Raw genomic sequence first — 26,824 nt, forward strand, 5'->3', positions numbered from 1 at the left:
CCGGCGCCCAACAGATAGTCAGCGCTCACCAAATCTGACAGAGACTCTTATCACTTTCCTGTCTCCTCCCTCCGGGGGACACTGCCCCCACCCCCCTGTCAGGCTTGTCTCCGGGGGCACCGCGCGAGCTGAGCCCACGGTGGGGGGTGACGCTCGGGGTCTTCGGAGACCCTGAAACCGGCCCAGGCCAGAGACCCTCCAAACGGGGCCTCCCCTCCCCGCCCAGGGGCCCCTCCCCGCGCGTCCCCTGCCCGTCACAGACGCCGGCCTGGGAGTGCCCAAGAGACGCCCGCTCAGACCTCGGCCCTCGGCACCGGGGGGCACCGCGGGGGTAAACACAGCCCGCCCGGGGCCGTCAGCGTGCCCCGACCCGCAGGACGACGGCGACGCGCACAGAAGCGCGGGCGGCCGAGACGCGCCGCCCCCCGGCTCCTCCGTACGCTACGGGCCCGCCCCTCGCGCGCCGCGGTTGGCTGCTGCTCAGCGGCCGCTGATTGGCTGGCGCGGCCTCAGGCGCGCTCCCCCATTGGCTGTGACGCCCGGCCGGGCGAGACCCCCCGCCGGCGCCGCGGCCGCACCCCGGGCCGGGCCGTCATTGGGCGGCGTGATCTCGCCGCGGTTCCGCGGCCCTGCCGCCGCAGCCACCGCCGTCGCCGCCAGCTGAGCGCACCGGGCTGGCCGGGCGAGGGGCCATGGCGGGCGCCGAAGACGGGCCAGGCCAGCAGCCGGAGCTTGAAGACGATGAGGCGGCGTCCTGCCGGCGCTGGGGCGCGCAGCACGCCGGGGCCCGCGAGCTGGCCGCGCTCTACTCCCCAGGTAGGACCTCCGGCCCCCTCCTCCCGGCCAGCCTGGGCTGCGGGGCCGCGATCCCGGGTCCCCTGGATCGGAACCCCAGCCTCAGGCCCCGATGCAGAGCTCTAGCCGCGGCTCCTAACTTGCAAGTAGCTCCCGTAAGTCTGGGGACCCCACCCCAGCGCCCCTTCCAAGCGCAAACCAGAACCCCAGCCACGGGACTTTCTGGATGCAAAGACAGCCCCCGGATCAAGGAGCTGCCATATCAACCCCTCGGGCTACGGACAGCTCCCATCACGCTGTCGGATCCCAATCCTAGCCCGGGGTCCCCGCGGCTGTAAAGAGCCCCTAGTCTTGGGGATCCACCATTCCAGGACTCCAAGCCGAAGGCATCCCCCCCCCCCCGACCAGCGACATGCACTGGCCCCCTTCCTAAGAGTTACACCCTATCCCAGGTTCCCCAGATACAGATTTCACACCCTAGGGCCCTATCTGCACCCCTGCCGGGGCCCTGGGCTGTAGTGACTTCACCCCACAAATCTGAGCATATCAGATCTGCTCTGGGAACCTCAACTCAGGGGGCCCCAGGTACCGAGTGCCCCAGACGCCCTTCCTCCAAAGCCCCATCCTAGATTTATAGCTTCAGTTTACAGACCCTCATCCCTCCCCCCGCACCCCCCGAATTAACTCTCACCCTGTATTTTGAAATTCTGGGTGGTGAGGGCCCTCCCTGCACACCTTCCAGTTTAAGCTTTCTTTCAAAATTTAAGCCCCAGTCCCAGCCATTTCCTCTCTCCCATGTAGATCTTTATATTAACCTCCTGCATAAGGACTTGGGGGTATCCACAGACCAGACTGCAAACTTAGAGACCCTTGCTCTGCTTCTGCCCCCAGGACAAGGTCCCTGTGTCTTCCTGCTGGGCTTACCATTTCTGCTCTAGCAAGCAATGACCTCCACCCCCTTCTCTGACTTCCACTTGAGCCTCAGGAATCTCATTGCCAGTCCCCAGCAGAGCCAAATGTCCGCAGGGGTTAAGGAATTGCCTTTGAGAACTCCAGAGTCAGGTGACTGGGAGGTCCCTATGCTTGGGTGTCACCAGCTCATCCAGCTTTATTTATTTGTCAAACATTCTGACATCTTTCCTTTTGCCCCGGGCAGGGGGAGGGGGACACCAAGCATAGATATCCCTTGCCTGGGATGAGAATGAGTCTGCCACCACCTTTGGCTTTCTGCCCTGACTGGCCAGGGTTTGCATACCATCTCTGCCATAGCTGTCTGTATGACCTGAGCCCTAGATCACCAGAGACCTTTCTGGATTTGCAGTTTCATGTTCTGTGTCTGTTTTGTTTTTTTTTTTAATACCTAACTTGGGCACCTGGCCCATGATGCCATAGTGTCTTCAACCTGTTCCCCCAGCACCCAGCTTGTGGACCTAAAACCTCTGGTGCTGCCTTGGGCAGCCTGGACTTAGCATCCTGATTCTGCTTCTTAACTATGTGACTTGGGCCAAGGTGCTGGCCCTCTCTGAGCCTCAGTTTCCTCACCTCTAAAATGGGTACATGATAAAGCTTATCTGTTCCTTAGTGTCACTGGGAAATGGAAATGAGATCATCCATCTTGTGCAGTGCCTGGCATACAATAGGGAATCCCTGTTATTAATGCCATAGCCCAACCTCTCCTGTGAGTCTTAGGGTACACTGCCTCATCTCTGTGGTCCTCAGGCTCACCACCTGGAAATCCAGGGTAAGATTCAAAGGCCCCCTCCTTTGGTGTCCAGCTCCACCTACTCGAGTAAACCCTACAGACCTTGAAATCATAAGGGTGTTCTGAGCCTCCCCTGTGGACCCCCACTTCTCATTCCACCATGATTGCACCTTTGTCCAGTTCTGGTTTCCCCAAGTGCCCCTCACCGTCTGAAGGATAGCCCCTCAGGGATTTAAGGGTGCAGACAGTCTCCCGGTGCCCCAGACCTGCAATCAGAGGCCTTTTCTCCTCCCGATTTGGAGTTTGGGTGGGGCAAGGGGAGTGCCTGGAGAGGGGGAGTGAAGCAGAAAGAGACTGGCTTCTCTAAATTCCATAGGCCTCCCTCTGCCTGCCTCTGTCCCTTGACGTTGGAGAAGCACCTCCATCTCTCTAGGCCTGGCCTATAAAGTAAGGGACCAGGCTGAATACATATTGAGCACTGGGACCTTTGTCCCAGTCCCTGTTCTAACCCCTGGGGGAACAGTGGTGAACAAAACAGGGAAAACAGAGCTGAGCTTTTGTAAACCCAGTAAATAAGGGAAATAGCTTACTTGCCCAGTGGTGGCAAGTACTGCGGAACAAATAGCCAAAAAGGGAGAAGTTGGGGACAGTCACATTTTAGGGGGGGCAGTTAAGGCCTCCCTAAACAGGTGACATTTGACCCGAGACCAGAAGGGAGGGACGCCTGAAGATATTTGAGGAAGGATTGGTCTAGACCAAGGACACAGCAAGTGCAGAGGCCCTGAGGTTAGGAGCAAGCCTGAAGTGTTTGTGGGAGACTGAGGCAGCCCGTGGGCTGGAGCAGAGGGAGCCAGGGTAGAGTCAGGAAGGGTTCTGGGTTCCAGGACGGAATTCCTGAGATTCACGGGGCTAGAGGTAGGTTGGTACGGCGACAGCTGGCAGCAATAACAAGGCAGTTAACATAGCTGACATTCATTGGTCCCTGACTGTGTGCTGGGCGTTTCCCTCCTACGCTCTCATTTCAGCCTCCCTACAGTTGTCTCTGTAGGAAAGTTGACTTTGCCTGGTGGCTCAGAGGTTAAAGCGTCTGCCTGGAAGGTGAAGATCCCCTGGTAGAAGGAAATGGCAACCCACTCCAGTACTCTTGCCTGGAGAATCCCATGGAGGGAGGAGTCTGATAGGCTACAGTCCATGGGGTTGCAAAGAGTCGGACACGACTATCAAGCCTTCCTATATATATATATGTGTATGTATGCTTGACTTTGCCTAGTTTATAACTTATTATATATATACACAGGGGTCTCAGGGGTATCCTGGTATCAACTCCATTTTACAGGGAAGGAAACAGAGACCCCTAGAGCCTCCTCATAGCCCACCCCCCACACATGTTCTTCCCAGTGCTTGTCCTGCCTGGAACTCGGCTTGCTTCTGCCCACCAGAGGGGAAGGTCAGCCTCGCCAGGGACACCATATGTTTGGCTGGCCTGGAGTGGCTGCACCCTGTCCATCTTTAAGACCTTCCCTGAGGCTTAGCAAAGAGTGATGATCACGGTCACACAGAGAGTTAGCAGGGCCAGAACCTGAACACTGTTCAGGGGCGTTCTGGGTTCCGTGTTCCGAATCTTTGCTGTGGAGGTGAGCCCGCCCGGGGTGGGGGTGCGGGAGGGGGCCCATGTTCCAGGGTGGCAGGCCAGCATGCCCACAGGGCTGGCAGCAAACACGGTGGGCCTCGTGTCGGCTGAGAGCCATGAGGGGTCTGATCGGGGCAGCTTGAGGTGAAGAGCCTCAGCCCAATCCCCTGGACCCTGAGAGTCTGCCCCGAGGACGTGCCTGGGGCCTGGGAGCCATAGAGGGTCCAAGTGTGGGTTTTGCAGACCCTCTCCCAGGTGCAGCCTTTGTGAAGGGTGGGCGGGCTAGGCAGGCCCTCACGGGCACGCCCAGAGGCGAGGTGGGTGTCCCGCATCCTGGCAGGTACCAGCTGAGCTCTGGCTATGTGGCTACGCCGGCTCCAGGGGTAGATCTTGGTGGGTCCCCGGAGCCCCCGTTCACCCCCCGGCCTGTGGGACACAGGCACTCAGTGTGGGTGGGGGGCGAGGTGAAGGGTGTCAGGAGTGCCAGGTGGGGGTCCTGGCCTGCCGTCCGGGGGCTGAGCTGGGCTTTGTCCCCAGAGGGCCTCCTGAGGCCCTTTCCTGGCCAGGCTGGTCCGTCAACACTCCTGGCCCGGTTTCTGTCTCCCTCATTTCCGTGTCTTTCTCTCTCCCTCTCTCTGGCTACATTCATTCTGTCCACCTCCATGTATGTAGAGACCCCCCATCTCTCTCTTTCCTCCTCTTCTCCCTGTCTCTCACCTTGCTTTGTCTCTGATGCTGTTCTCTCCCATCTGTCTCTCTTCCTCTGCATCTCTCTGGTCCCTGCCTCCCCGCTACCTCCTGTCCCCCCACCTCCCTGAGGCCGAGGGTCTCCTAGTGGCCCTGGACCCACCTTAAGGTTAGGTTCCAGGGCTTGTCTGACTGAAACCAGAAGAGGCAGGCCCGGTGCCAGGCCTCCAGCTGTGACCTGTCCCCAGGAAAGCAGAGATGCCCCCCGCCCCGCCCCTGCCAGCCCTGCACAGCCACCACACGCCAGCCCGGCCCCTCCCCAGGCCAGCAGGCATCACCTCTGTCCCTCTGCTCCGATCGTGGTCAGGCCAGGGGCTGGCTTGGGGAAACAAGGCCCAGTGCTGTGCTGGAGGTGGCCTGAGCCCTCTATGTGGAGGAAAGGCCTTCCCCTCCCCAGCCTCAGTCTGCCCATCTGTGACGTGACACCATTTAGACCCCTTGACCGTGCGGTCCTGGCCTGGCTAACTGTCCATGTTGACTTTGGTGACTCTCGAGGGACTTTGGACACCTCATCTCTCCAGGCCTAGTTTGCTCCTCTGAAGCAAACAGCTTCAGATAGCCCCCAGCTTTTGGTGTACTGCAGGCCGGGCTGGCTGGGATCCTCCCTGGCAGTGTAGCTGGTATAGAAGAGGTGCTCTGTGAATGCTTATTATAATAGGTGTGTTTTTTCCGGGTCATAGCTGAGGCACTTGTTCTGCAGAAGACTCCAGAGCCTAGAGGACAGTTTAGATGGGAAAATATTCAGATTTCGGAACGTTGTCCATGGCAATGGGAGAGAGTTGGGCTATCTTTGGAATCAAGACAGCCCCAAACGTCCAGGCTAAGGTCTCCCCCTTATAGGCACAGGATCCAAACTCAGCTCTTGGTTTTTTCCTGCTGAGCCTCAGTTTCCTCATCCAGGAAGTGGGATCACACAGTTCCTCCCTCGAGGTACTGAGACTTGAATGAAAGACTGGGCCTCACCTTTGAAAACCCAGATGACTGCAGGGGCCTGCCCAGCACTGCCACCAGGAGAAGCCCCCCAGGATGAGGCCTCAGGGAGGAGAGAGGGCTGGGGAAGCCAGGAGCTCTGCCCCCATCTGAGGGGGGCTCAGACCTGGGGTGGCTAGAGCCTGTGTTCTTAAAGGAAGCAGGAAAATAGGAATTTAGGGTATTTTTTTTTTTAAGTTTAGCTCCTTTTTAAAAAAAAAAAAACTAAGAGCAAAATATGGCAGAGGTGGGGACTTCCCTGGTATTACAGTGGTAAAGAATCTGCCTGCCAATGCAGGCGACGTGGTTCGATCCCTGCTCCGGGAAGATCCCACATGCCACCAGGCAGCTAAGCCCATGCCCCACAACCAGAGAAAGCCTGTGTGTCGCCAAGAAGACCCAGTGCAGCCGTTTGGCGTTCATTCGCTCAGTCGTCACCGACTCTTTGCGACCCCATGGACTGCAGCACACCAGGCTTCCCTGTCCTTCACCACCTCCCAGGAGCTTGCTCAGACTCATGTCCATTGAGTCAGTGATGCAAAGCCATCCAACCATCTCATGCTTAGAAAAGACCCTGATGCTGGGAAGGACTGAAGTGCAGCCATAGATGGATAAATGAGACAAGACAGGGGGAGTGGGTCTGCAGAGTCTCTGGCGTGGGCTGCACGCTATACCCAGCCCGCAATTGGCCTGGTTATTGTTCCTGTCACTTAATCTCATTGCTGGCGCTGCAGGCTTGGGGGCTGCAGATCATACTGAGGAATCTCCCGTCCCTGACCACCGGCCCTCCCAGCTTCCTGCTTCTGAGCTCCCCCCGTCCTGACTGCAGACCAGAGCCACGAAAGGGAAGGCCCTTCAGGGTCTTGTCATGGTGACCCCAGGTGGGGGCGCTGGGGTGGCAGGGCCCCGGGGTGTCAAGGAAGAAGCCCCTGACTGTGGAGTGGGCAGCGAAAGGCTTCTGCACCTGCCACCTTGTGAGGCCTGGAGGATCCTGGCCCTGTTGGGCCCCAGGGTCCTCGTCTGTACGAGGGATGCGACCCTGGGCATGTCCTTGGCCCACTCAGAGCCTTGGTCTTCTCACAGGGCGGAAGTTCTGGCTCTGGCTTGGAGCGCAGTCTGCTCTGTGCAGCCTGGACAAGGCCCATTCTCTCTCTGAGCCTGGTCCCTGTACAGCGCTTTAGTGAAGGGTGCCCAGAAGCAAAGCCTGGCAGTTTTCCTCTAGGATCGTGGTTAGGAATTTGTTATTCCACAAGCATTTATTAAGCACCAAAGCACAGGGCCCTGCTGTGGAAGGCAGGCAGGGTCCTAGGCCTCCTGAGTTGACATTTAGGGAGAGGAGGATGGAAGTTTTGCAGGCAGAGTTTCCCATGATGGGCCCCATGGTCGGGGAGCCCAGGCATTAAAGGAGGAATTGTGGATGGCTTCCTGGAGGTGGAGGTTCCACAGAGAGATCTGCAAGAGGAGATTTGTCCTTGAGACCAGCTGCCTGAGAAAACAGTGTTCCTGGGGGCCATGTCATATGCTATGTCACCCAGGCGGTGCTTTTATTTCCTTTTGCGTTTTTAAATTTTAATTTATAATTGTGAGATTTTTGCTAAAATATCGCATTCATAAATTTTAAATTCAAAAGGAGGCGAAAAGACAGTCTTAACTCTACAGTTGTTTGTGTGTTTGTTTTTTCTCTTTTTTTATGTAAATGGATGTTCGGCACTTTGCTGTTTGCACTTACCAGTTTGTCCTGAATTTCCCGTCCCTCCGTCGGCCACATAGGAACAGTCACCCAGGCTTTTTGCCTGGCAACAGAGACACTGTAAACCAAGTTAACTTGTCTGATTCCCCAGGCAGTGGACACTGAGGTTATTCTCAGTGTCTCGATATGGTCAACAAAGCTGCAGTTGAGTGAATCAGCCTGTCCCAGCCCACAGTATATTAAAAATACGTGCCTAAATTATAGAGAGGGTTTCATACCTGCATCCTGATTTCTGGCTCCTCTTGAGAATTCGAGCCTCTGACCTCCCTGGGCCCACACTCCCTGTCCTGGGAGTAGTCAGCCAGTTAGTGCCTCCCGCTTTAGGAGGGGCACATGTGCTGTGGTATCCCACTGTCCCCACCCAGCCCACCTCACTGCTTCAAACCACCTGTCCAGCCCCTGGAGATGTTAAGAGCTTGAGACCTCCTCATCGGCCCTGTGGCTGGAGCCATGGAAGTGATAACCATGGTTGGTTTCTCCTGAATTCCTGACTCATTGCCTGGAGCCCCGCTTGATGGACGTGGGACAGGGTCTGAACGTGCATAATTAAAAGCTGTTTGTAGCGCTTCCAAATGATTGCCTACCAGAAGGGGGCAGGTGATAGGATAATGAGAATTAAAAAAAGAAGCTCATTAAAATTCCTTCAGGGGTCTCCAGAGAGAGCCCGAAGGGGCCCACGAGACCAACGTTCTGGTCCTGCCTGCCAAAGACTCAGCCCATGTAAGGCCAGCCTCATGGGCAGCAGGCCTGTGCGCAGAAGGGTTTGGTTTAACACAGCCGGCCCAGAGTATATGACGTTGGACAGACTTGTCCCATTCTCTGGGCCTCAGTGACACTCTGTGAAATGGGCAGGCTGTCCCTGCATTCAGCCTGCAGTCTGCACTGCGGATTCATGGAACACAGCCCTCTCTAGACCGGCCCCGCCTGCCTCTGATCCTTGATCCGCGGCCTTGGCCTGCCGCCCTGCACTCACTCTCGCCCCTTCTGCCCGCAGGCAAGCGCTTCCAGGAGTGGTGCTGCGTGGTCCTGTGCTTCAGCCTCATCGCCCACAACGTGGCCCACCTCCTGCTATTGGCCCGCTGGGAGCACACGCCCCTGGTGATGCTGGGCATGGGTGAGTGCCGCAGCCCCGCTGCCTGCCTCGGTTTCCCCAGGGGCCAGGGACCTACCTAGTGTCTGCCCCACACTGATGGCGACTCACACACCCGTGTGTGTACGTGCGTGCACAGGACTGGGGTTCGAGCTGTGGGGACCCTGTCGCCCATTGCGCACACGTGGCATTTGTGTCCAGCTTGGCCCAGAGACCTGGGCGTCATCCTGAGCTCCTCCCCTCTGTGACTCCACATCCACCATCAGCGAGTCTCCTGGTTCTGCTTTGAGTTGTATCCAGCATCCCCCATCCCCTCCCTGGTCCCCACCACCCTCCAGGCTGGACTGTGGTCTCCCCACCTCCACCTCAGCCCTCCACGGTCCACTGTCCATTGTCCACAGGCAGCCGGGAAGATCCCATCGGATCCCCCATGAGGTCATACCACTGATCTGTTGTCCCCAGTCTACTTAGAACAAAACACCAGCTCCTTGGCACAGCCCCCATCCCTCCTCCCATCACTGCCCTCCTCCCGTCAGCTCACCCCGCTTCTGCCACACCAGCCTCCCTGCTGTGCCTCCCCGGGCACCGTCAGACAGGCTGCTAGCTCAGGGCCTTTGCACATGCTCTTCCTGAGCTTGAACTCTTCCCACAGAGCCCTGCATGGTTCATTGCCTCGTGCCCCTCAGGGAGCTCCTCCTGCAGCAACAGCAGCCTTGCCATGCACCCCGCACCCCACTCTGTCCTATATGCTGTTTCTTTGTCCCCTGCCTCCCCCAGTCACACACCCGCTCCCTGAGAGTCAGGACTTGTGCGTCTTTGCTGCTGTGTCCCCGGACGCGATGCCTCACACAGTAGGTGCTCTGTAAATACTCACCAAAGCAGTGAGTGAATGAATGGACTAGCTGCACGCATCAGTGCCTGCCGGTCCGCCGGTTTCCGCCGGTCCATCCTCACGCGTCCACGGCCTGGGCAACGGGCACTGCCATCTTTGGCATCGTTATACAGAGCAAGAGACCGAGCCTCAGAGCGGGGACCAGCTGGAGTCACCCCTCAAAATGGAAAGCACGACACAGTTTCTAATTCAGTGTCTCCACACCCAGGGCCTGGAGTGACGTCATTCCTTCCTGCCCGCACTCTGCCCCTCCGCTCTCCCCTCTAACTCCAGTGCTTGTCACCCCGTCCCAGGCTCAGTGGCCGTTGCGCCCTTGGTCCAGCCAGCCGGCCCCAAGTGTTCAGCTTCCACAGTCTCATTAAAAGCATTCTGGCCGCTCAGGCCAGTAGCACTTGGGCCTGCTAATTGAGCCATCAGGGTCTGCGGTAGGAGTGGGCATGTGCTGGGGGGCCAGACCAGCTGGAAGGGAAAGAGGGTAACCCATTAGTGCTGAGGAGCCAGGCCCTGCCCACAGAGCCGGACAGGCCCCCTCTGTCCAGGGGCAAGAAGGACCTGCACCCCCGGCTTCTCTGCCTCAGAGGAGCACATTCAAGGGCGGGGGTGTCGACAGTGTGAGCCCCAACACCTCATCTGGGGGCGATCACAAGCAGACTGCTACATCCTGGACTCACATCAGCTCTGCCACTCCCGGGCTCTGTGGCCTTGGGCAAGTGTTGTTACACCCCTGAGCCTCTCTGCCCCATCTGGAAGGTGAGGCTGTTCATAGTACCTGCTGGCTGGGGCCACTGTGAGGGCCAGATGAATCCCTGCTGAGAGGGCAGCGGCTGGGTCGAGGTAGGGAGGGGGCACCACTCAACATTCCCCTCCCCGGGGCTCAGACCTTGCCTCTCAATGGTCAGTTTAACTGTGGATATTTCCCAAGGCCGCTGCATGCCAAGGGCTTCCCAGGCGGCACTAGTGGTGAAGAGCCTGCCTGCCAATGCAGGAGGCTCCCTCGCAGGAGGAAGTGGTAACCCACTCCTGTGTCCTTGCCTGGGAAACTCCATGGACAGAGGAGCCTGGCGGGCTGCCGTCCATGAGGTTGCTAGAGTCGGACACGACTGAGTGACCGCACAACACAGACACCACCACATGCCGAGTCCCACCCTGGGCTCTCTGAACTGTAGGCAGCAACCGAGCGAGAGAGTGTAGCTCTGGGACCGGGTGGTTGGCCTGTTGGGCAGCAGCAGGGTCTGGGATGGTACATCCAGACCTGCCCATCTCCTAAACCACAGACTCCCTGACTAGAGACTGTAGGCCTCCACTAGGAGGGAGCGCGTGTTCTCAGCAGTGGGCCCACTCCGGGCAAAGGACCCATAGCTCCAGAGCCCCTGTGTGGGTTGAGTGAGCCAAGAGGTTGGCACCCCGGGTAGGGCACCACCTCCTTCCCCCGACTGGGGCCAGATCTTCCAGCCCTGGGGTCAGGAGATTTCTCACCTGCTTATCAGCCAAGCTCTTCCAACAAGCACCTTTGCCTCTGGACTGATAACAGCCGACAATCCTCTGATAGCAGTGTTTGCACACTTGCTGATCGATTTAAGTAGCCACTCTGATTTCTGTGTTGACACACCGGAAGGAAGGGTACTGTGCCAGCCTACAGAAGCCACCCCTAGCCTGCTGCTATCTCCCAGGGGTTCTGGTGCCCCTGGCAAGCCCCAGAAAGCCAAGGAGCCAGAAGCCTTGAAAATGTGCCCAGTTAATAAATACAGATAGATGATGCCATCCTGGGTAGCAAAGTCAAGATTGGCGGAAACTGGCAGGGAGGATGAGGAAAGAGGTCAGGGAAGGTCTCTGGAAAAGTGACAGGTGCACAGAGACCTGAAGGCGGTGAGCGAGCTGGTCGGGTGGTTCTGTCTGGGGTATTCCCCGCAGAGGGAGCAGCAGGTGCAAAGCCCTTGAGTCTGGAGTAAGCCCCAGACTCAAGCTTGGAGTAAGCTTGAGTAAGCGCTTGGAGAAGAGAAAGGAGGCCAGTGTGGCTGGAGAAAATTGCCCAAAAGAAAAGTAATTGGGGGGAGGTCAGAAACTCGTGGGGACCCAGCCATGCAGGGCTTTAAAGGCCGTGGTCTGAACTTGGAGTTTTATTCAAGCTATGAGAAGTCACTGATGATTGTCCCCTTGGAGCCAGTTAGGTTCAGTTCAGTTGTTCAGTCGTGTCTGACTCTTTGCGACCCCATGGACTGCAGCACGCCAGGCCTCCCTGCCCATCACCAACTCCGGAGCTTACTCAAACTCACGTCCATTGAGTCGGTGATGCCACCCAACCATCCCATCTTCTGTCATCCCCTTCTCCCGCCCTCAGTCTTTCCCAGCATCACGGTCTTTTCCAAGGAGTCAGTTCCTCGAATCAGGTGGCCAAAGTACTGGAGTTTCAGCTTCAGCATCAGTCCTTCCAATGAATATTCAGGACTGATTTCCTTTAGGATGGACTGGTTGGATCTCCTTGCAGTCCAAAGGAATCTATAGTCTTCTCCAACACCACAGTTCAAAAGCATCAATTCTTTGGCACTCAGCTTTCTTTATAGTGCAACTCTCACGTCTATACATGACCACTGGAAAAACCATAGCCTTGACTAGATGGACCTTTGTTGGCAAAATAATGTCTCTGCTTTTTTAATATGCTTTCTAGGTTGGTCATAACTTTTCTTCCAAGGAGTAAGCGTCTTTTAATTTCATGGCTGCAATCACCATCTGCAGTGATTTTGGAGCCCAAAAATATAAAGTCTGACACTGTTTCCACTGTTTCCCCATCTATTTCCCGTGAAGTGATGGGACCGGATGCCATGATCTTCATTTTCTGAATGTTGAGCTTTAAGCCAACTTTTTCACTCTCTTTCACTTTCTCACTTTCATCAAGAGGCTCTTTAATTCTTCACTTTCTGCCATAAGGGTGGTGTCATCTGCATATCTGAGGTTATTGATATTTCTCCCAGCAATCTTGATTCCAGCTTGAGTTTCATCCAGCCCAGCATTTCTCATGATGTACTCTGCATATAAGTTAAATAAGCAGGGTGACAATATACAGCCTTGATGTACTCCTTTTCCTATTTGGAACCAGTCTGTTGTTCCATGTCCAGTTCTAACTGTTGCTTCCTGACCTGCATACAGATTTCTCAGGAGGCAGGTCAGGTGGTCTGGTATTCCCATCTCTTTCAGAATTTTCCACAGTTTGTTGTGATCCACACAGTCAAAGGCTTTGGCATAGTCAATAAAGCAGAAATAGATGTTTTTCTGGAACTCTTGCTTTTTCCATGATCCAGTGGATGTTGGCAATTTGATCTCTGGTTCCTCTGCCTTTTCTAAAACCAGCTTGTACACCTGGAAGGTCACGGTTCACGTATTGCTGAAGCCTGGCTTGGAGAATTTTGAGCATTACTTTACTAGCGTGTGAGATGAGTGCAATTGTGCGGTTGTTTTGAACATTCTTTGGCACTGCCTTTCTTTGGGATTGGAATGAAAACTGACCTTTTGCCCTTGGAGCCGACATCATCTGATGCAGCAGGGAGGGCGGTGGGGACAGGGAGGGCTGGAGGGGAGGCGAAGGAGGTGGCCCAGACCCCAGAAGGGCAGTGGAGGTGGTGAGAGGTGGTAAGAGCCGGGTGAGCTGTCGGAAGGTGCTGACAGGTGGCTGTGGTGGTGAGAGGGAGAGGGGTCGGCGCCCTGAGAGAAGTGACCGCCGACATCTCGGAGGGAAGTGGAGGAGCCTCGAGCTGCCTGGGGTGCTGCCTGCCGGGCCGCCAGAGGCCTTCAGCAGGAAACCGGAACCGGAAATCCCGGTGTCCCGGGAGGAGAGACGCTGTTTGAAGCCCACGCACGTGCTGGCGGAGGGACCCTCTGTGCGAACAGAGAAGAGCCCTGAGACTTCCAGGGCGGGAAGAGGAAGAAGAGCCAGCCAAGAGGGAACATGGGGAGCCGGGCAGGGTCGCGCAGACCTGGACGAGAAGGTGTTTCAAAAGACTTGGGGTTCAGCGAGGAGCACCCACCAAGCAGGGCAGCAGGACGGGGCCACGAGGGACCGTCGGAGTTATCCCCCTGGAGGTCTTCAGCGGCCCGCACAAGGACGGCGTTGGCCGCAGCGGATAAGTAACCCAGGAATGACCTTGGGAGCCCTGAGCAGTTTGCAGCACTTGGGGAAAGTGCAGGGAAAATGGGGTGGTGAGCTGGTGCCCGAAGGAGGGACTAGAAATTCCTGGCAAAGGAGGGCGGGGCTTACAGATGGAAGACACAGTGAGTGCAGAGGTCAGCAGTGATCGGGCAGTCACAGGGCCTCGGGTCGTGGGTGGCCTCTCGGGTCAGGAGTCTGGCCTGGAGGAGGAGTCTCCCCTGGATTTGAGCTGAAAGGTGGTAAAGACAGGATTTGGCCCCAGGACCGGAGGGACCAGGGCTTCCCTGATGGCTCAGCGGGGGAAGAATTTGCCTGCATTGCAGGAGACGCAGGTTCAATCCCTGGAGGAGGAAATTGCAACGCACTCCAGTATTTTTGCCTGGAAAATAACACACCGAGGGTCGGACACAACTGAGCGACTAAACACACACACACACACACTACACCGTAGGGACCAGCCCTTAGCAGTGTCTGTTTCTGTCTCACCCCGTCTCCACACCAGGCCTCAGGGTGGGCGGGGCAGAGAAGTCCCAGCGCATGGCCTGTGGGGAAATGGAGGCCCCAGGGGGCTGTCTCAGGGTCTCAGGGTGAGTCAGGGTAGCTGGGGTGAGTCATGGTCTCCTAGCCTGGCCCCATGTCCTGCAGGCAGGGTGGTGACCAGGCTCAGGCCACCCCCAGGGTGATTCAGCCAGTAGGCGCTGACACCAGCCCTGGGACAAAGAAGCTTCTGTGTGCCCGCCTCTGCCAGCCCTGCTCCCATTAAAGAGGACTTGGGCAGCAGGCCTGGAGGCCTGGACTTGTGCTCTGAAAACGACCACGGCCCATAGATCACAGAGCCATTTCCTCCCAGGGCGGGGGCGGGGGGACTCTCTTCTCTCCAAAAATAATTCCTGGCATCTCCGTAAAGGCCACGTCCCTCCTCCCTGCTGGGCAGCCAGAAAAGGCCAGGGGCTGGTCGCTGGACAGATGACACCGCAGATGCTGCAGGAGGGGAGCGGCATTTAACTACTGACGGTGGCTGCGTTGGGGGCCGCGTACTGTGTCCCAAGGCCTGCACTGCGTGCTCGGTCGCTCCTTTGTGTCTGACTTTTTCAACCCCATGGACCGCAGTCCGCCAGGCTCCTCTGTCCGTGGGATCTCCCAGGCAAGAATGCTGGAGTGGGTTGCCGTTTCCTTCTCCAGGGGATCTACCCACCCCAGGGATGGAATCTGCATCTCTTGTGTCTCCTGCACTGGCAGGAGGATTCTTTACCACTGCGTCACCTGGGAAACCCTTAGGACCTGCATTTGCCTGTTGTTAGCTGATGGTACTTAAGCGACGTAAATACCGTTCCTGTCTCAGACCTGGACATGAAGGCTCAGCAGCATCATGAACAGCCCTGTCTCTGGTCTCTGGCCACTGACCAGCAGCTCTGACCCCTCCTTACCCTCCAGGTCTCATTTCTTCCTCTGGCAAGTGGGATGTGGTGAGGCCTATCACAGTGGACATGAAGTGAGATGACACACTTTTTTTTAATAGACTCTCTTTTTTAGGACAGCTTTAGATTTACAGGAAATGAGCAGATAGTTACAGCAAGTTCACATATAAGTTCACATATAAGCCCTGGCCCCAGTTCCCCTTATTACTGCCTCATGTTGGTATCATATGTGTGTTATAATGAATGCACCAATATGCATTATTATGAAGTAAAGTCCATAGTTTATTCAGAGGTCCTTAAGTTTTTTTCAGTTTTTAAAATTTTTTTAGGTAACAGCTTTGTCGTCATATCGTTCACACAATATTGCATTCACCCGTACAAAGTGCACAATCGAGTAGTTTTTAGTAAATTTATCAAGTTACCTAATCATCACCACGCTCAATTTTAGAACACTTTCATCACCCTGCAAAGAAACCCTGTACCTCTTAACCATTAAGTCCTAACTGATCTCCGTTCTGTATCAGATTTTCGTATTTTGGAGATCTCATGTAAGTGGAACCCTAAGCTGCGTGGTCTCTTGGGTTTCTTGTTTGGCCGGCTGGTTGTGTCTTAGCTGCTTGTTTTTTGCTGGAGAACACCCAGTTGCCAGCATTGTGATAGTGTCAAGTGTGCAGCAGAGTGCCTCAGCCGCACAGATCGTCCTTCTCCCCCAGACGCCCCTCCCATCCAGGCTACCGCTCACTGAACAGAGTTCCCTGCGCTGTGCAGTAGGTCCTTGTTGGTTATCCATTTTAAATACAGCAGCACATACGGATGTCCTTAATTTTTAGTTACTGCCCTTTCTCTACCCCAGGATCCCATCCACGATCCCACGTCACGTTTAGTTGTCATCCGTCGAGGTTCCTGAGCTGTGAGTTTCTCGGATCTTCCTTGTTTTCAGTGACCTGGACAGTTTGAGGAGTGCTGTGTCTTGTGGGATGCTCGTCTGCTGGGATTTGTCTAGTGTTTTTGTTAGTGGGCTGTGTGTCTTGGGGAGGAAGAGCCCAGAGGTCAAGTGCCATTTTCATCACCATCTATAGCAAGGATATATACTATCAGCATGACTGATCCCCGTGACGTTGACCTTGACCACCAGGCTCAAGTGGTGTTTGTCGGGTTTCTTTAAAGTTACTCTCACCACCTCCTTTTCGTATTGTTCCCCTTGGAGAGAAGTCGCTGCATAGCACGTGTTTAATCTGTGGGGATTTATATTCCCAATAATACACTTTTTTAACACTTTTGACAAAGGACCCAGCGCACAGGAAGCACCCTAGTGTTAACTGTAATTACAAAACATTTTTCTAATATTGTTTTTATTATCATTGTCATCTGTAAGGAGTTTCTCAGGTGGCGCTAGTGGTAAAGAACCCACCTGCCAATGCAAGAGACAGATGAAGGTTCGATCCCTGAGCTGGGAAGATTTCCTGGAGGAGGGTATGGCAACCCACTCTGGTATCCTTGCCTGGAGAATCCCATGGACAGAGGAGCCTGGCGGGCTACAGTCCGTGGGGTCGCAAAGAGTCGGACATGACTGAGCGACTTAGCACGCACACATCATCTGTAAGGATTAAGTGCTTAGGACGATTAAGGAGATGAGATCTGTAACCGGCTTAGGACTGGCCTTGGTACAGTTTAGGGATTAAGAGAGATAAAACATTTAAGGTGCTGGAACAGAGCCTGGTAACTATAAGTGCTCAATAAATATCAAGTAAAACTAAATAAGCAAGTGGGTGGGTAGATGGATAGATAGGTAGATGGCTCGCATCTTTACCCAAAGAAGATGAGGGCATATGTCCTCACACAGGCTTGTGGATGGCAGTTCACAGGAGCTGAGTCATTCCAGCCCCAACCTGGAAACAGCCTCGTTGTCCACCAGCAAAATGGATGAACGTACCGTGGTACATCCAGGTGGTGAAGCACTGTTTGGCACTGAAAAGGATGAACTCCTGAGACAACCACATGGATGCCTCTAGAAGCATCATGCTAGTGAAGAAAGCTAGACCCAAAAAAGCATATCCCATAAGGATCCATCTGTGTGAAGTCCCAGAGTTGGCAAAACCAGTGTGTGATTATGGGAAGCAGGTTGGTGGTTGCATGGAACAAGGGTGAGGAGGCAAACTGGGCACCGTGAGGGAGCCTGCTGGAGGGCTGCGTTCTCCTGAGGCAGCGTTAGCTCAGGCTGATGGCACGGGGGCTCAAGAGGTACCTCCGCTGACCCTTCGCTGGCAAAGGGAAGATGCTGAGGCCCAGAGCAGGCAGAGTTTGCCCAGGGTCACACAGCAGTGGCTCCAGCTCTTGGTCTGGCTCCCCCTGACCTTGGCTCCAGTGCCGCTGTTCCCTCATGGTAGACACAAGGCAGTGTGTAACGGCATCCTGTGGTATGCAGTAGGAGCTCTATTAATACCCCGGACCTACTGAGGCAGAGATTAAGGGCATGAAAGGGAGCTGGTTTTGGAGACTGGTAGACTAACCTCTTCTCAAACCAGGTCTGCCACTCAGGGAGGTGGTTCAACCTCCCTGAGCCCCCTTCCACATCCGAGAAGTGGGGAAAATAAACGAGGCTGTCCCCTCAGATGGTGACCAGTGCTGTGAAAGCAAGCAAGCAAGGAGACGTGACCAAGAGCACCTGCCTGGGAGGATGGCTTTAGCCGGGGACTTCGTGATGTTTACCCTGAGCTAGAAGACGGAGGAGGAGCCAGCCCTTCAGGGGTCTCAGGGAGGGGGTGGTGCGCCGGATAGAGGAGCAGCAAGTGCAGAAGCCCTGGGCTTCCCAGCCTTCACCAGCCCCTTCCCCAGCCCGGCCCGCCCTCCCTGCACCGCCCCTGAGCAGCACGACTGCCCAGCCCTGTGCGCCAGCCTTAGAGCCCTGGCACGGCCTCCCCCTCCCCAGCGTGGCCCCCAGGCAGTGTCACCCCTTCCTCACTCTGTTGTCTTTTTTTTTTATTTCTGGCTGCGCGGGCTTTCTGTAGTTGCGGCGAGCGGGGGCTTCTCTGTTTGTGGTGCCCAGGCTTCGTTGCCCTGTGATATGTGGGATCTTCCCAGACCAGGGACTGAACCCGTGTCCCCTGCACTGGAAGGCAGATTCCTCTCCACTGTACCACCTGGCAAATCTCCTTGCCCCTTATCTCTCTGTCCCAATGACATGAGCTCAGCCAAAGTCTGGTGCATCTCTGGCTCGAGTGTAGGGCACACAGTAGGTCCCTGGCAAAATGTCACCTTTATGGACTAAATGAACAACAGCAAAGATAATGATAGTATTGAGGGCTCCCTCTGCACTACACACTGTACTTAGCACTTCCCATCGATTCACTCAACACGTGTACCGACCCATATTGTGTGCCAAGAAGTGGGATGCAGCCATAAACGAAAGACGAAAATTCCTGACTTTGTGGAGCTGACGTTTTTATAGAGGAAGACAGTAAACAGAAATGAAGTCCAAGGTGATAGGTGTTTGGAGAAGAAAAGAGACAGGAAATGCTGGGAGGCGGGGGTGCTTACGGTTTTAGATGAGGTGTCCTCGGGGACCTTTGAGGCAAAGATCTGAAGGAAGTGAGGGAGTGAGCTGTGTTACATTTTGGGAAAGAATGTTCCAGCAGGTTGCAGAGCAAGTACAGAGACCCAGAGGCTTGTAAGGGGGTATAAGGAAGGGGACTATGCCAGCAGGGCTGAGACGCAGGCGGTGGGGAGCAGGATGGGTGGTACTGGGGCGTCTCCTTGGGCAGCGGGCTGGCCACTCGGCCTTGGTTTCCCCTTGTGGACGATGTCATGGTGCATCCTCCCGAGATACTTGGGCCCCAAGGTAGCTTAAGCGCCTAGCTCTGCCACTTGCCATGTATGCGACCTCAGTCTAGTTAGTTCTGTTCTCCAAGCCTCATTTTCCACCTCTATAAAGTAAAAATAAAGATGGTACCAGCTTCTGATAGAGGTGAGAATTTGCGAAGATCGAGCATGTCTGGCACTGAGAAAGTATTCAGTAGACGGTAGCTGCCGTGTTCTTTTTAAATCATTCTCATTCTCATCCATCTAGAGGGAACTGGGGCACAGAGAGGTTAGGGAACATGCCCAGTGTCACACAGCTGGTAAGTGACAGCTGGCACGTGAGTCTAGGCGTAACAGCACTTACCCTCTGGATTATACTGAACCCTCAAGTGAGCATGTGGTTTCGGGGCTCTCTGAGGGGTCTTTGTTCTGAAAAGGCTGCTGGGGGCCCAGTGATCACATTGACTGTTGGTAAAAGCTGGGTTGCGGGGGTGTGGCTTCTGTCTGGACCTCGGGTCCTTCCTGACACCAAACCCCAGAATGACCTTGCTGTCTGTCACCAGTAGCACTGGAGTAGAGCGGGGCAACTGTGGGTCAGAGAGAAAGTGCCAGCCGGCTCCTAACAGGGAAAGGCTGGGCGACCTGAGCCCAGTTTACTCCTCCAGACTCACCTAGCAAGTGAGGCCCCGCGTCTCCCTGGGGATGACCAAGTAAAGGGACAGACTGCGGCTCCATTCACAGGCAGCAAAGTGTCCCAAGGAGAAGAGGGAACACCCTAACCTGAATGACTGAGCGAGTGACTTCCTGAATTGGGGTGGGGAGTGGGTAGGGACGTGCCCTCGACTCCCCCCACCTCCGGCTTACCCTCCTCTTGTCCACAGTGGCAGGGGCTCTCCTTGCTGACTTCCTGTCCGGCCTGGTGCACTGGGGAGCCGACACCTGGGGTTCCGTGGAGCTGCCCATTGTGGGGAAGGTGCGTATGTTGACCGAGCCCTGAAGCCCAGCCTGTCTCCTCCAGGAGGAGGTGGGGCTGTCTGACCTGGGCTGAGTCCCCTTTCCTCTCTGAGCCCATTTTCCTATCTGTAATGTGAAAACTGTGGTTCCAACCTGACCCCCACTCCCCCGCCTTCAAGACCAGAACAGGAATCCCCTGTGATTTCCTGGAAGCAAAAGCATCAGGCCTGGGACAGAGAGCTCTGATACATGTCCACCTCACTGGACCCCCTTGAACTTGGGGGCCACACCGCATCTTGTTCTCCTCTGCCTGCCCTGCTGCACCTCACTGTTCATTTCCATTGAACTTTATCTGGTGTCAGTCAGACGTTTTGATTGTGATAGAAAATCTGGTACACACTTAACCACAGAAGGGAGAAGGCAATGGCACCCCACTCCAGTACTCTTGCCTGGAAAATCCCATGGACGGAGGAGCCTGGTAGGCTGCAGTCCGTGGGGTCGCTAGGAGTCAGGCACGACTGAGCGACTTCACTTTCACTTTTCACTTTCATGCTTTGGAGAGGAAATGGCAACCCACTCCGGTGTTCTTGCCTGGAGAATCCCAGGGACGGGGAAGCCTGGTGGGCTGCCGTCTATGGGGTCGCACAGAGTCGGACACGGCTGAAGCGACTTAGCAGTAACCACAGAAACGTACCGATTTGTGTACTAAAAATTTTAGAAGTGAAACTAGGGCGTGGTTGGGTCCAGTGGGACGAACAGACTGTATTCTTTGGAGCCCGTCCCTCTCCACGCCTGTCTCTGCTTTCCCCTCTGCTGGCTCCACTCTCACGCGGGCTCTCCCCTGCTAAGGTGGCCGGGATGGCCGTCCGCTGCCTCAAGGTCCATCCTCCCAGCTCAGCGCTCCCCGGAGACCGCCCCTTTTCCCATAGTTAGGACCAAAGTCCCACGACTCATCACCATTGGCCTCGCTTGGGTCACGTGGCAGTCACACAGCCAGTCACTGTGGCCAGAGGAATGGGATGCTCTGATTGGCCGGGCCAGGGTCCGAGGAGGTAGTCTGATTGGAGCACCTGGTACTAAGAGAAGAAGCGGAGGCTCTTGCCAGAAGGAGGGGTTGGATATTGGAAAAAATAAAAGGGTCCTGTCTGTCAGTGTGAGGGGTCTCCTCAGTTGCCTCAGGGTAGGAGAGGAGGGTGGAGGTTGTCGCCAACCCCCACTCCGTAGCCCAGGTCCGGAGACTGAGGCCCACAGAGGGGCAGGCAGCCGGAGGTCCCACCAGGTCATTTCCACCCATCTTCTGCTAAAGCTGCTAGACCTGGAGCCTGAAGGCTGGGGGCCCCCCAGCAGTGCTGTGCTGGGGCGGCATGCCAGAGACAAGGAGGTGCTCCCGTGCGGAGTGTGTGTGCAGGAGGTCAGGGAGGGGCTGACTGGTCGGCTGGGCCCCCTCTCCCATCCCCCCACCTCACCTAGGCTTTCATCCGGCCATTCCGGGAGCATCACATCGACCCAACAGCCATCACCCGGCACGACTTCATCGAGACCAACGGGGACAACTGCCTGCTGACGCTGCTGCCTCTGTTAAACATGGCCTACAAGTTCCGCACCCAGAGCCCAGGTGAGCATGCCAGCGGGGGAGCCTCCAGGGAGCCCTCAGGGACAGGCACACACACCCCCCTCCCACGAGCCTCCCGTAGCTGGTGTGGGTGTTTCGCCCCTCGGTGTTATAAAAGTTTAGTTAGTTGCCCTCATATAAAATTGGGATATTTGACATAAAGATCTATGTTTCTAACTTCTCTGGAACAATCCGACCTGGCCACCTGGATCCTGGCTCCCACTTGGCTGCACTGGGCCGGACCTGAGCTGTGGGGCCCCCCTTGCACAAGAGGCACGCTCTCCCGTTCGCTGCAGTCCCCGCTGCTCCCTGCAGTCATAACCTCCCCCCGCCTTGTTCATTTGAATTCACCTGCCTGGCCCTGGGGGCTTCTGATCTTGCTGCCTGGGCTTAGTGGAAAGAGTATGTATAGCCTGATCCAAACTCAGTCCTGAGTTCAGATCTCTGCCCTGCCTGTTTGGAGAAGGGAACCTGTCCCAAGGCGAGTCCCATCACCTCTTTGAGCCTCAGTGACCTCAGTGCGGGGGAATGTGGGGGAGGGCCCTTCCTCTGAGCCAGCTCTTGTTCTAGCAGCTTGACACCTCGCTGGTCCTCAGAGCAGCCCCCTGTGGGGAGAGTGTGAGTGGTGTGGTGTCCGACCACATCCTCTCCCCGCTGCTCTGAGCCGCTGTGAGCTCCCTTCTGAGAACTGCCAGCACAGGTCCCGCCCCTCCCCTTGGGATAAGCCTGAAGTCAGTGACCCAGAAAGCCTGCAAAAGACCAGCCCCTGCCTCTGAGTGGGACCAACTCTGTGGAGTCATCAGCATTTCAGAATCCACCCTCCCTGGATCAGGCTGAGACAAGATTCCCCCCATCCCATCTTTGCTTAATTCTTCCCCTGCCCTGTCTTGCTTTCCTCACTCCCTTGGGTGTTTTTCAAAAGATTCCCCTCCCCAGTCAGATAGATCACATGCACATGAGGCCTTGTCTTAGTGAGGCTCTGCTTCTAGGGAATCCGGACCGAGATTTATTCCCATTTCATTGATGAGGAAGTTGAGATGTAAAGAGGTAGAGTCACTGACCCCTGTTCACACAGTCAAGAAATGTCAGAGCAGGGACCTGCACCCAGCCCTGCCTCACTCCAAAGCCCACATTCTCAACCATTATTTCTGCTTATTCCCATTCTGCCCACTTAGCAGAAGGGAAGACTGAGGCCACAGGGGAGTCTGAGCCTGCCAGAGGCCATGTGGGAGGTTAGAAGGAGGCCAGGGTGCCTGCCATCCCAGGAAGTTTGCTGCCCAGGGGCAAGGGGTAAGAGCCAGGCTGGCAGTGGGCCCCTGCCCTATGTGACAGCTGTTTGGGGCCCGTGGGCACCCACCCTCTCCCCACCCCGCAGAAGTCCTGGAGCAGCTGTACCCCTGGGAGTGCTTCGTCTTCTGCCTGATCATCTTTGGCACCTTCACCAACCAGATCCACAAGTGGTCGCACACGTACTTCGGGCTGCCACGCTGGGTCGTCTTCCTGCAGGACTGGCACGTCATCCTGCCCCGCAAACACCATCGCATCCACCACGTTTCCCCCCACGAGACCTACTTCTGCATCACCACGGGTGCGTCCACAGGGTAGAGGGGCGCGCTGCCCCCACCCCAACTGCTGCTCCACCCTTAGGGTTGGGGGCAGAGGTCACCGGGAGGCAGCACAGCCCTGGAGGAGCTTTCTCTCAGAACACGCATTTCTTGGGCACCTACTACGTGCCATGCACCCTTCTAGGTGCCAGGGACACGGCCATAAATAAGACAGACACACACACACCCTCCTCATAGAGTTGTGATTCCAACCACCCATCATCTAGCAAATATTTATTAAGTGCTACTATGTGCCATGGCACTGAACAAAACACAAAAATCCCTACCTTTATAGCATTCTAAGAGGGGACATTCCAGGCAATAAGTCCTCATCTGACAGTCCTAACTGCCAAGGAAGAAAATAACACAGAAGGGGGTAGCAGAGGGAAGAAGGGAGCTTTGCCCCTTTAAATGAGGTGGTCAGGGAAGGCCTCCTGGAGAAGGTGGCATTTGAACTGAGGGAGAGAGTCCTGAGACGTGGAGGAAGAGCTCTCCAGGCAACAGGAGCAATAGGTGAGGGAGGCAGGAACACACATGCCTGGTTTGTTTCAGGAGCAGTGAGGAGGCTGGTGTGGAGTAAGGGCCAGGATAGGAGAGCTGGCAAACTCCAGGTGTGAGAGATGCCTCGGGGACAGACAAAGCAGGGTGAAGAGCAGAGAGTCGGGGGGAGATCAGAAATCTGAAAACCGTGAGAGGGGCCCTGCGGATAAATGACAGATCGATCCAAGCAGAGGGAATATCAAGTACAAAGGCCCTGAGGCCTGTAACATGTGCCCCTGGGGCAATCAGGAGGCCCACGTGGGGAGTCGGTGAGCCAGGGCCAAGGACGTGAGGCAAGCAGGTTTTCCGGGGTCCGTGGGTATCTTTTTAAGGTTAAGTATATCATGCGTGCTGTTAAGTCAGGCCAACTTGGGTAACCTTCAGCTCCTCCGTATGCAACTTTCAGAGGCTCACAAGCCTCCCTGGTTATCAGTTTTCTCATTCACAAGATGGGGCTGCAGCCACTCCCTCACACAACCACCCCCCAGGGCTGCGGTGTGAATGGTCAGACGGCGGATGCAAACTGCCTGGCACAGAGCGGTCTCAGGAAGCTACACCTCCAGGTTTGGGAGCAGGGGTTGGGTTTTGCTTTGGTTTAGTTTGGTCAGGTATTTTGTAGGGTTTTTTGTTTTTGCCTTTCTGAAAGCAGAACTGAGAGCCACAGAAAATATTTTTTTGTACATCCTAAAGTCATGCTTTTTAGGAGCAGGTGGAGAGGTAAATTTTAGGCTGTTCTGGAGATCACTTAATTGTTCAGCCAGGGCTTGGATCAATCTTGGTTTGGCCAGGTACTAACTGGGAGACTGTCCTCCAAGACAGTCTTCTCATGTGGAAAATGGGACTGTTAATAATACCTAGTTCGAGGTTCAGGTGGGAGACTGTAATACAGATTAAATAAGATTATGAGACTTATTTAATGGAAATAAGACTATTCACTTAGCACCTACCATGCCAGGCATCATCCTAGGCCCCGGGATCCAACAGGATCAACAGTGAAAGAACATGGGGTTCTGGTTGGGAGCTGGAGATCAAAACCAACACTAAACGGGGAAGTGACAAGTTACTGAGGATGGTTACAGGTTATCATGAAGGCTGTAAAGAAATAAGGATGGGTGATGTGACAGGCCTGGAGAGCTGCTAAGTGGTAGTCAGGGAAGGCTTCCTGGAAGAGGTGGCATTAGAGCCAAATGATAGGAAACACTGCCTCTGTGCCTGGCACATAATAAGCGCTCAATAAGAAGGTGAGTGAAGGGATGAAGGTGTATGTCTGAGCAGCCCCTCAGCCTACTGATGGGAAGCCCCCATCCCCATATTCCTTGGTCAGCCCTTTTCCCCTGCCCCCTGCAGACCTACTCCCGGTTCCTCTGCTGCCCAAGGCAGGGCCAGCTGTCTCTCTCTCTGCTCTTCCTGTTGCTCTCCCATTCAACCCTTCCTCACACCCCCCTGCCCTGTCTCTGCTGCAGGCTGGCTCAACTACCCTCTGGAGAGGATGGGCTTCTGGCGACGCCTGGAGGACATTATCCAGGCCCTGACAGGCGAGAAGCCTCGGGCAGATGACATGAAATGGGCGCAGAAGATCAAATAACTCCTCCAGGCACCACCTCGTTGCCAACCTTCCCCAGCTCCCCCAAACTGAAGCCATCTGCCAAATTCCAGCCTCCTTGCGCTGGCCACTCCAGGTGGAGAGGACACCTCCTGGGCTGGGCCCGGGCACCTCTAGCCCACCCACCCCACCTTGTGACAGAATACTTGAGCCACTGATTTTTTTCATTTCCTTCATTTTTTTTCCCCTTGGCCCCTCCCTAGCCACCTGAGCTGCTCTGTCTGCCAAGCCTGACTGCAAAAAAAAAAAAAGAACCCCACCCTTTCAGCCATCCCTTGGGTTGAAGACAAGCTCACCAACTCCCCACACGCCCACCACCCCCCTACCCAACTGGGCAGCCCTTCAGCGTGGCTGGTATGGAGGCACTGAGTCATCTTACCTGTTCCTGTCTGTCTGCCCGCAGGGCTCTAGGAGCCCCCAGGCACAGCTGACTGTCCTTGGACCGTTACCCCGCTATGGCCCTGCAGACTTGATTCCAAAGGCCTGGGTGGACAGCCCACCCAGTCACCACCTTCAACCTAGCTTGTCCACCCAAGGGCGACAAAGTGCAGCAAGGGTCTGGGGGCAGCCGGCCAGACAAAGCCGGAATTTCCTGATCGAGTCTGGACTCTGTTTTCCCTGACCCTTCCCCCACCCGCCTGTGTGATCCAGCCAGAGCTGACGTTTCTAATCGGAGGATGTCTTCGAAGGGCACAGCCCCTGCAAAGGGTCTTGGTCATTGGAAAGGGACATGGTGTCCCCTCTGACTTGAGGGTATGTCAGAGAAGGAAGGGTGGGGCTTTTTTGTTTCGGTTATTATTTTTTTTAACGGTGCTTGCTTGTTTAATGTAAATAATAGAAAGCCTTAATATCTTTTCTGTAACACGGAGTAATATTTTAATGTCCTGTTTTGGATGTACATAATATATTTATAACAAAGCAGCAAGAGTCTACTTAACCTGGGCTGCCTCCTGTTTCCTGATTGCCTGGGGGAGGGGAAGTAAGGAGGCTGGAGGGTGAGGCCCCACCCACCCCTATTCCCAGCTTCCCCCACGGCTCTCTGCTAGGATGGAGGCTTTGTCCCCTGAGACAGTGAATCGGTGTTGACATCTGCTCCAGACCCTTTTGGAAGGGGGACCCATGGTTCCGTGGGGAATTTTCATGTAGATCGTGGTGGTAGAGACATGGAGGCAGAACCCTACTGAGGAATCCCTTCTGCAAAGGTTTACTGGCACCAGGCATGGAGATGAGTCAACAAACGAGGACCTCCCCTGGTGGAGTTGGCTTCCTGGGGAGAGAGACAATAAACATACGTAAACGCACTCGACATTCAGGTGGTGATTTGTAAAGAAAATGAACCGCTTTGGATGACACTGGAAAAGCGGGGTGAGGCTGCTTTGGCAGGTCAAGGAGGGCCTCTCTGAGCAGGTGACATTTGAGCTGAGACCTGGAGGAGGAGATGGAGCCAATTGGGGAAAGAACTGTGGGAAAAGCCCTCCTGGCCAGACAGTAGTACAAAGGCCCTGAGGTAGGGACATGCCTGGGGTTTTTAAAAGAATGTGGCTGGACTGGAGTGAGCAAGGGGACAGTGGAAGATGAG

General features: G+C 55.4%; 1 protein-coding gene across 2 annotated transcripts; it reads left to right on the plus strand.

The window, feature by feature from the left end:
* Positions 1–591: 591 nt before the first annotated feature.
* Positions 592–26,546, plus strand: PEDS1 (plasmanylethanolamine desaturase 1). Of its 2 annotated transcripts, XM_086331390.1 has the most exons (6): positions 592–816; positions 8,588–8,707; positions 19,814–19,905; positions 21,357–21,501; positions 22,874–23,086; positions 25,106–26,546. In XM_086331390.1, exons 1-6 carry the CDS (start codon positions 693–695, stop codon positions 25,225–25,227), a joined length of 816 nt encoding a protein of 271 aa, XP_086187516.1. In that variant the 5' UTR covers positions 592–692; the 3' UTR covers positions 25,228–26,546. The 2 variants fall into 2 exon arrangements, with proteins under 2 accessions (XP_086187516.1, XP_086187518.1); XM_086331392.1 differs by lacking the exon at positions 19,814–19,905.
* Positions 26,547–26,824: the final 278 nt, after the last annotated feature.

Source organism: Bos grunniens, chromosome 13 (genome assembly GCF_055505025.1).
Source record: "Bos grunniens cultivar Pamir isolate PY7600 chromosome 13, Bosgru_T2T1.0, whole genome shotgun sequence".
In the NCBI taxonomy this organism is placed as follows: Eukaryota; Metazoa; Chordata; class Mammalia; order Artiodactyla; family Bovidae; genus Bos; species Bos grunniens.

What these genes read in the sequence shown, in the direction of transcription:
- PEDS1 (XM_086331390.1), top strand. Translation starts at nt 693, where the DNA reads ATGGCGGGCGCCGAAGACGGGCCAGGCCAGCAGCCGGAGCTTGAAGAC. An exon ending in GGCCGCGCTCTACTCCCCAG is followed by an intron (nt 817 to 8,587) that starts GTAGGACCTCCG and finishes TTCTGCCCGCAG; the next exon opens with GCAAGCGCTTCCAGGAGTGG. An exon ending in CCTGGTGATGCTGGGCATGG is followed by an intron (nt 8,708 to 19,813) that starts GTGAGTGCCGCA and finishes TCTTGTCCACAG; the next exon opens with TGGCAGGGGCTCTCCTTGCT.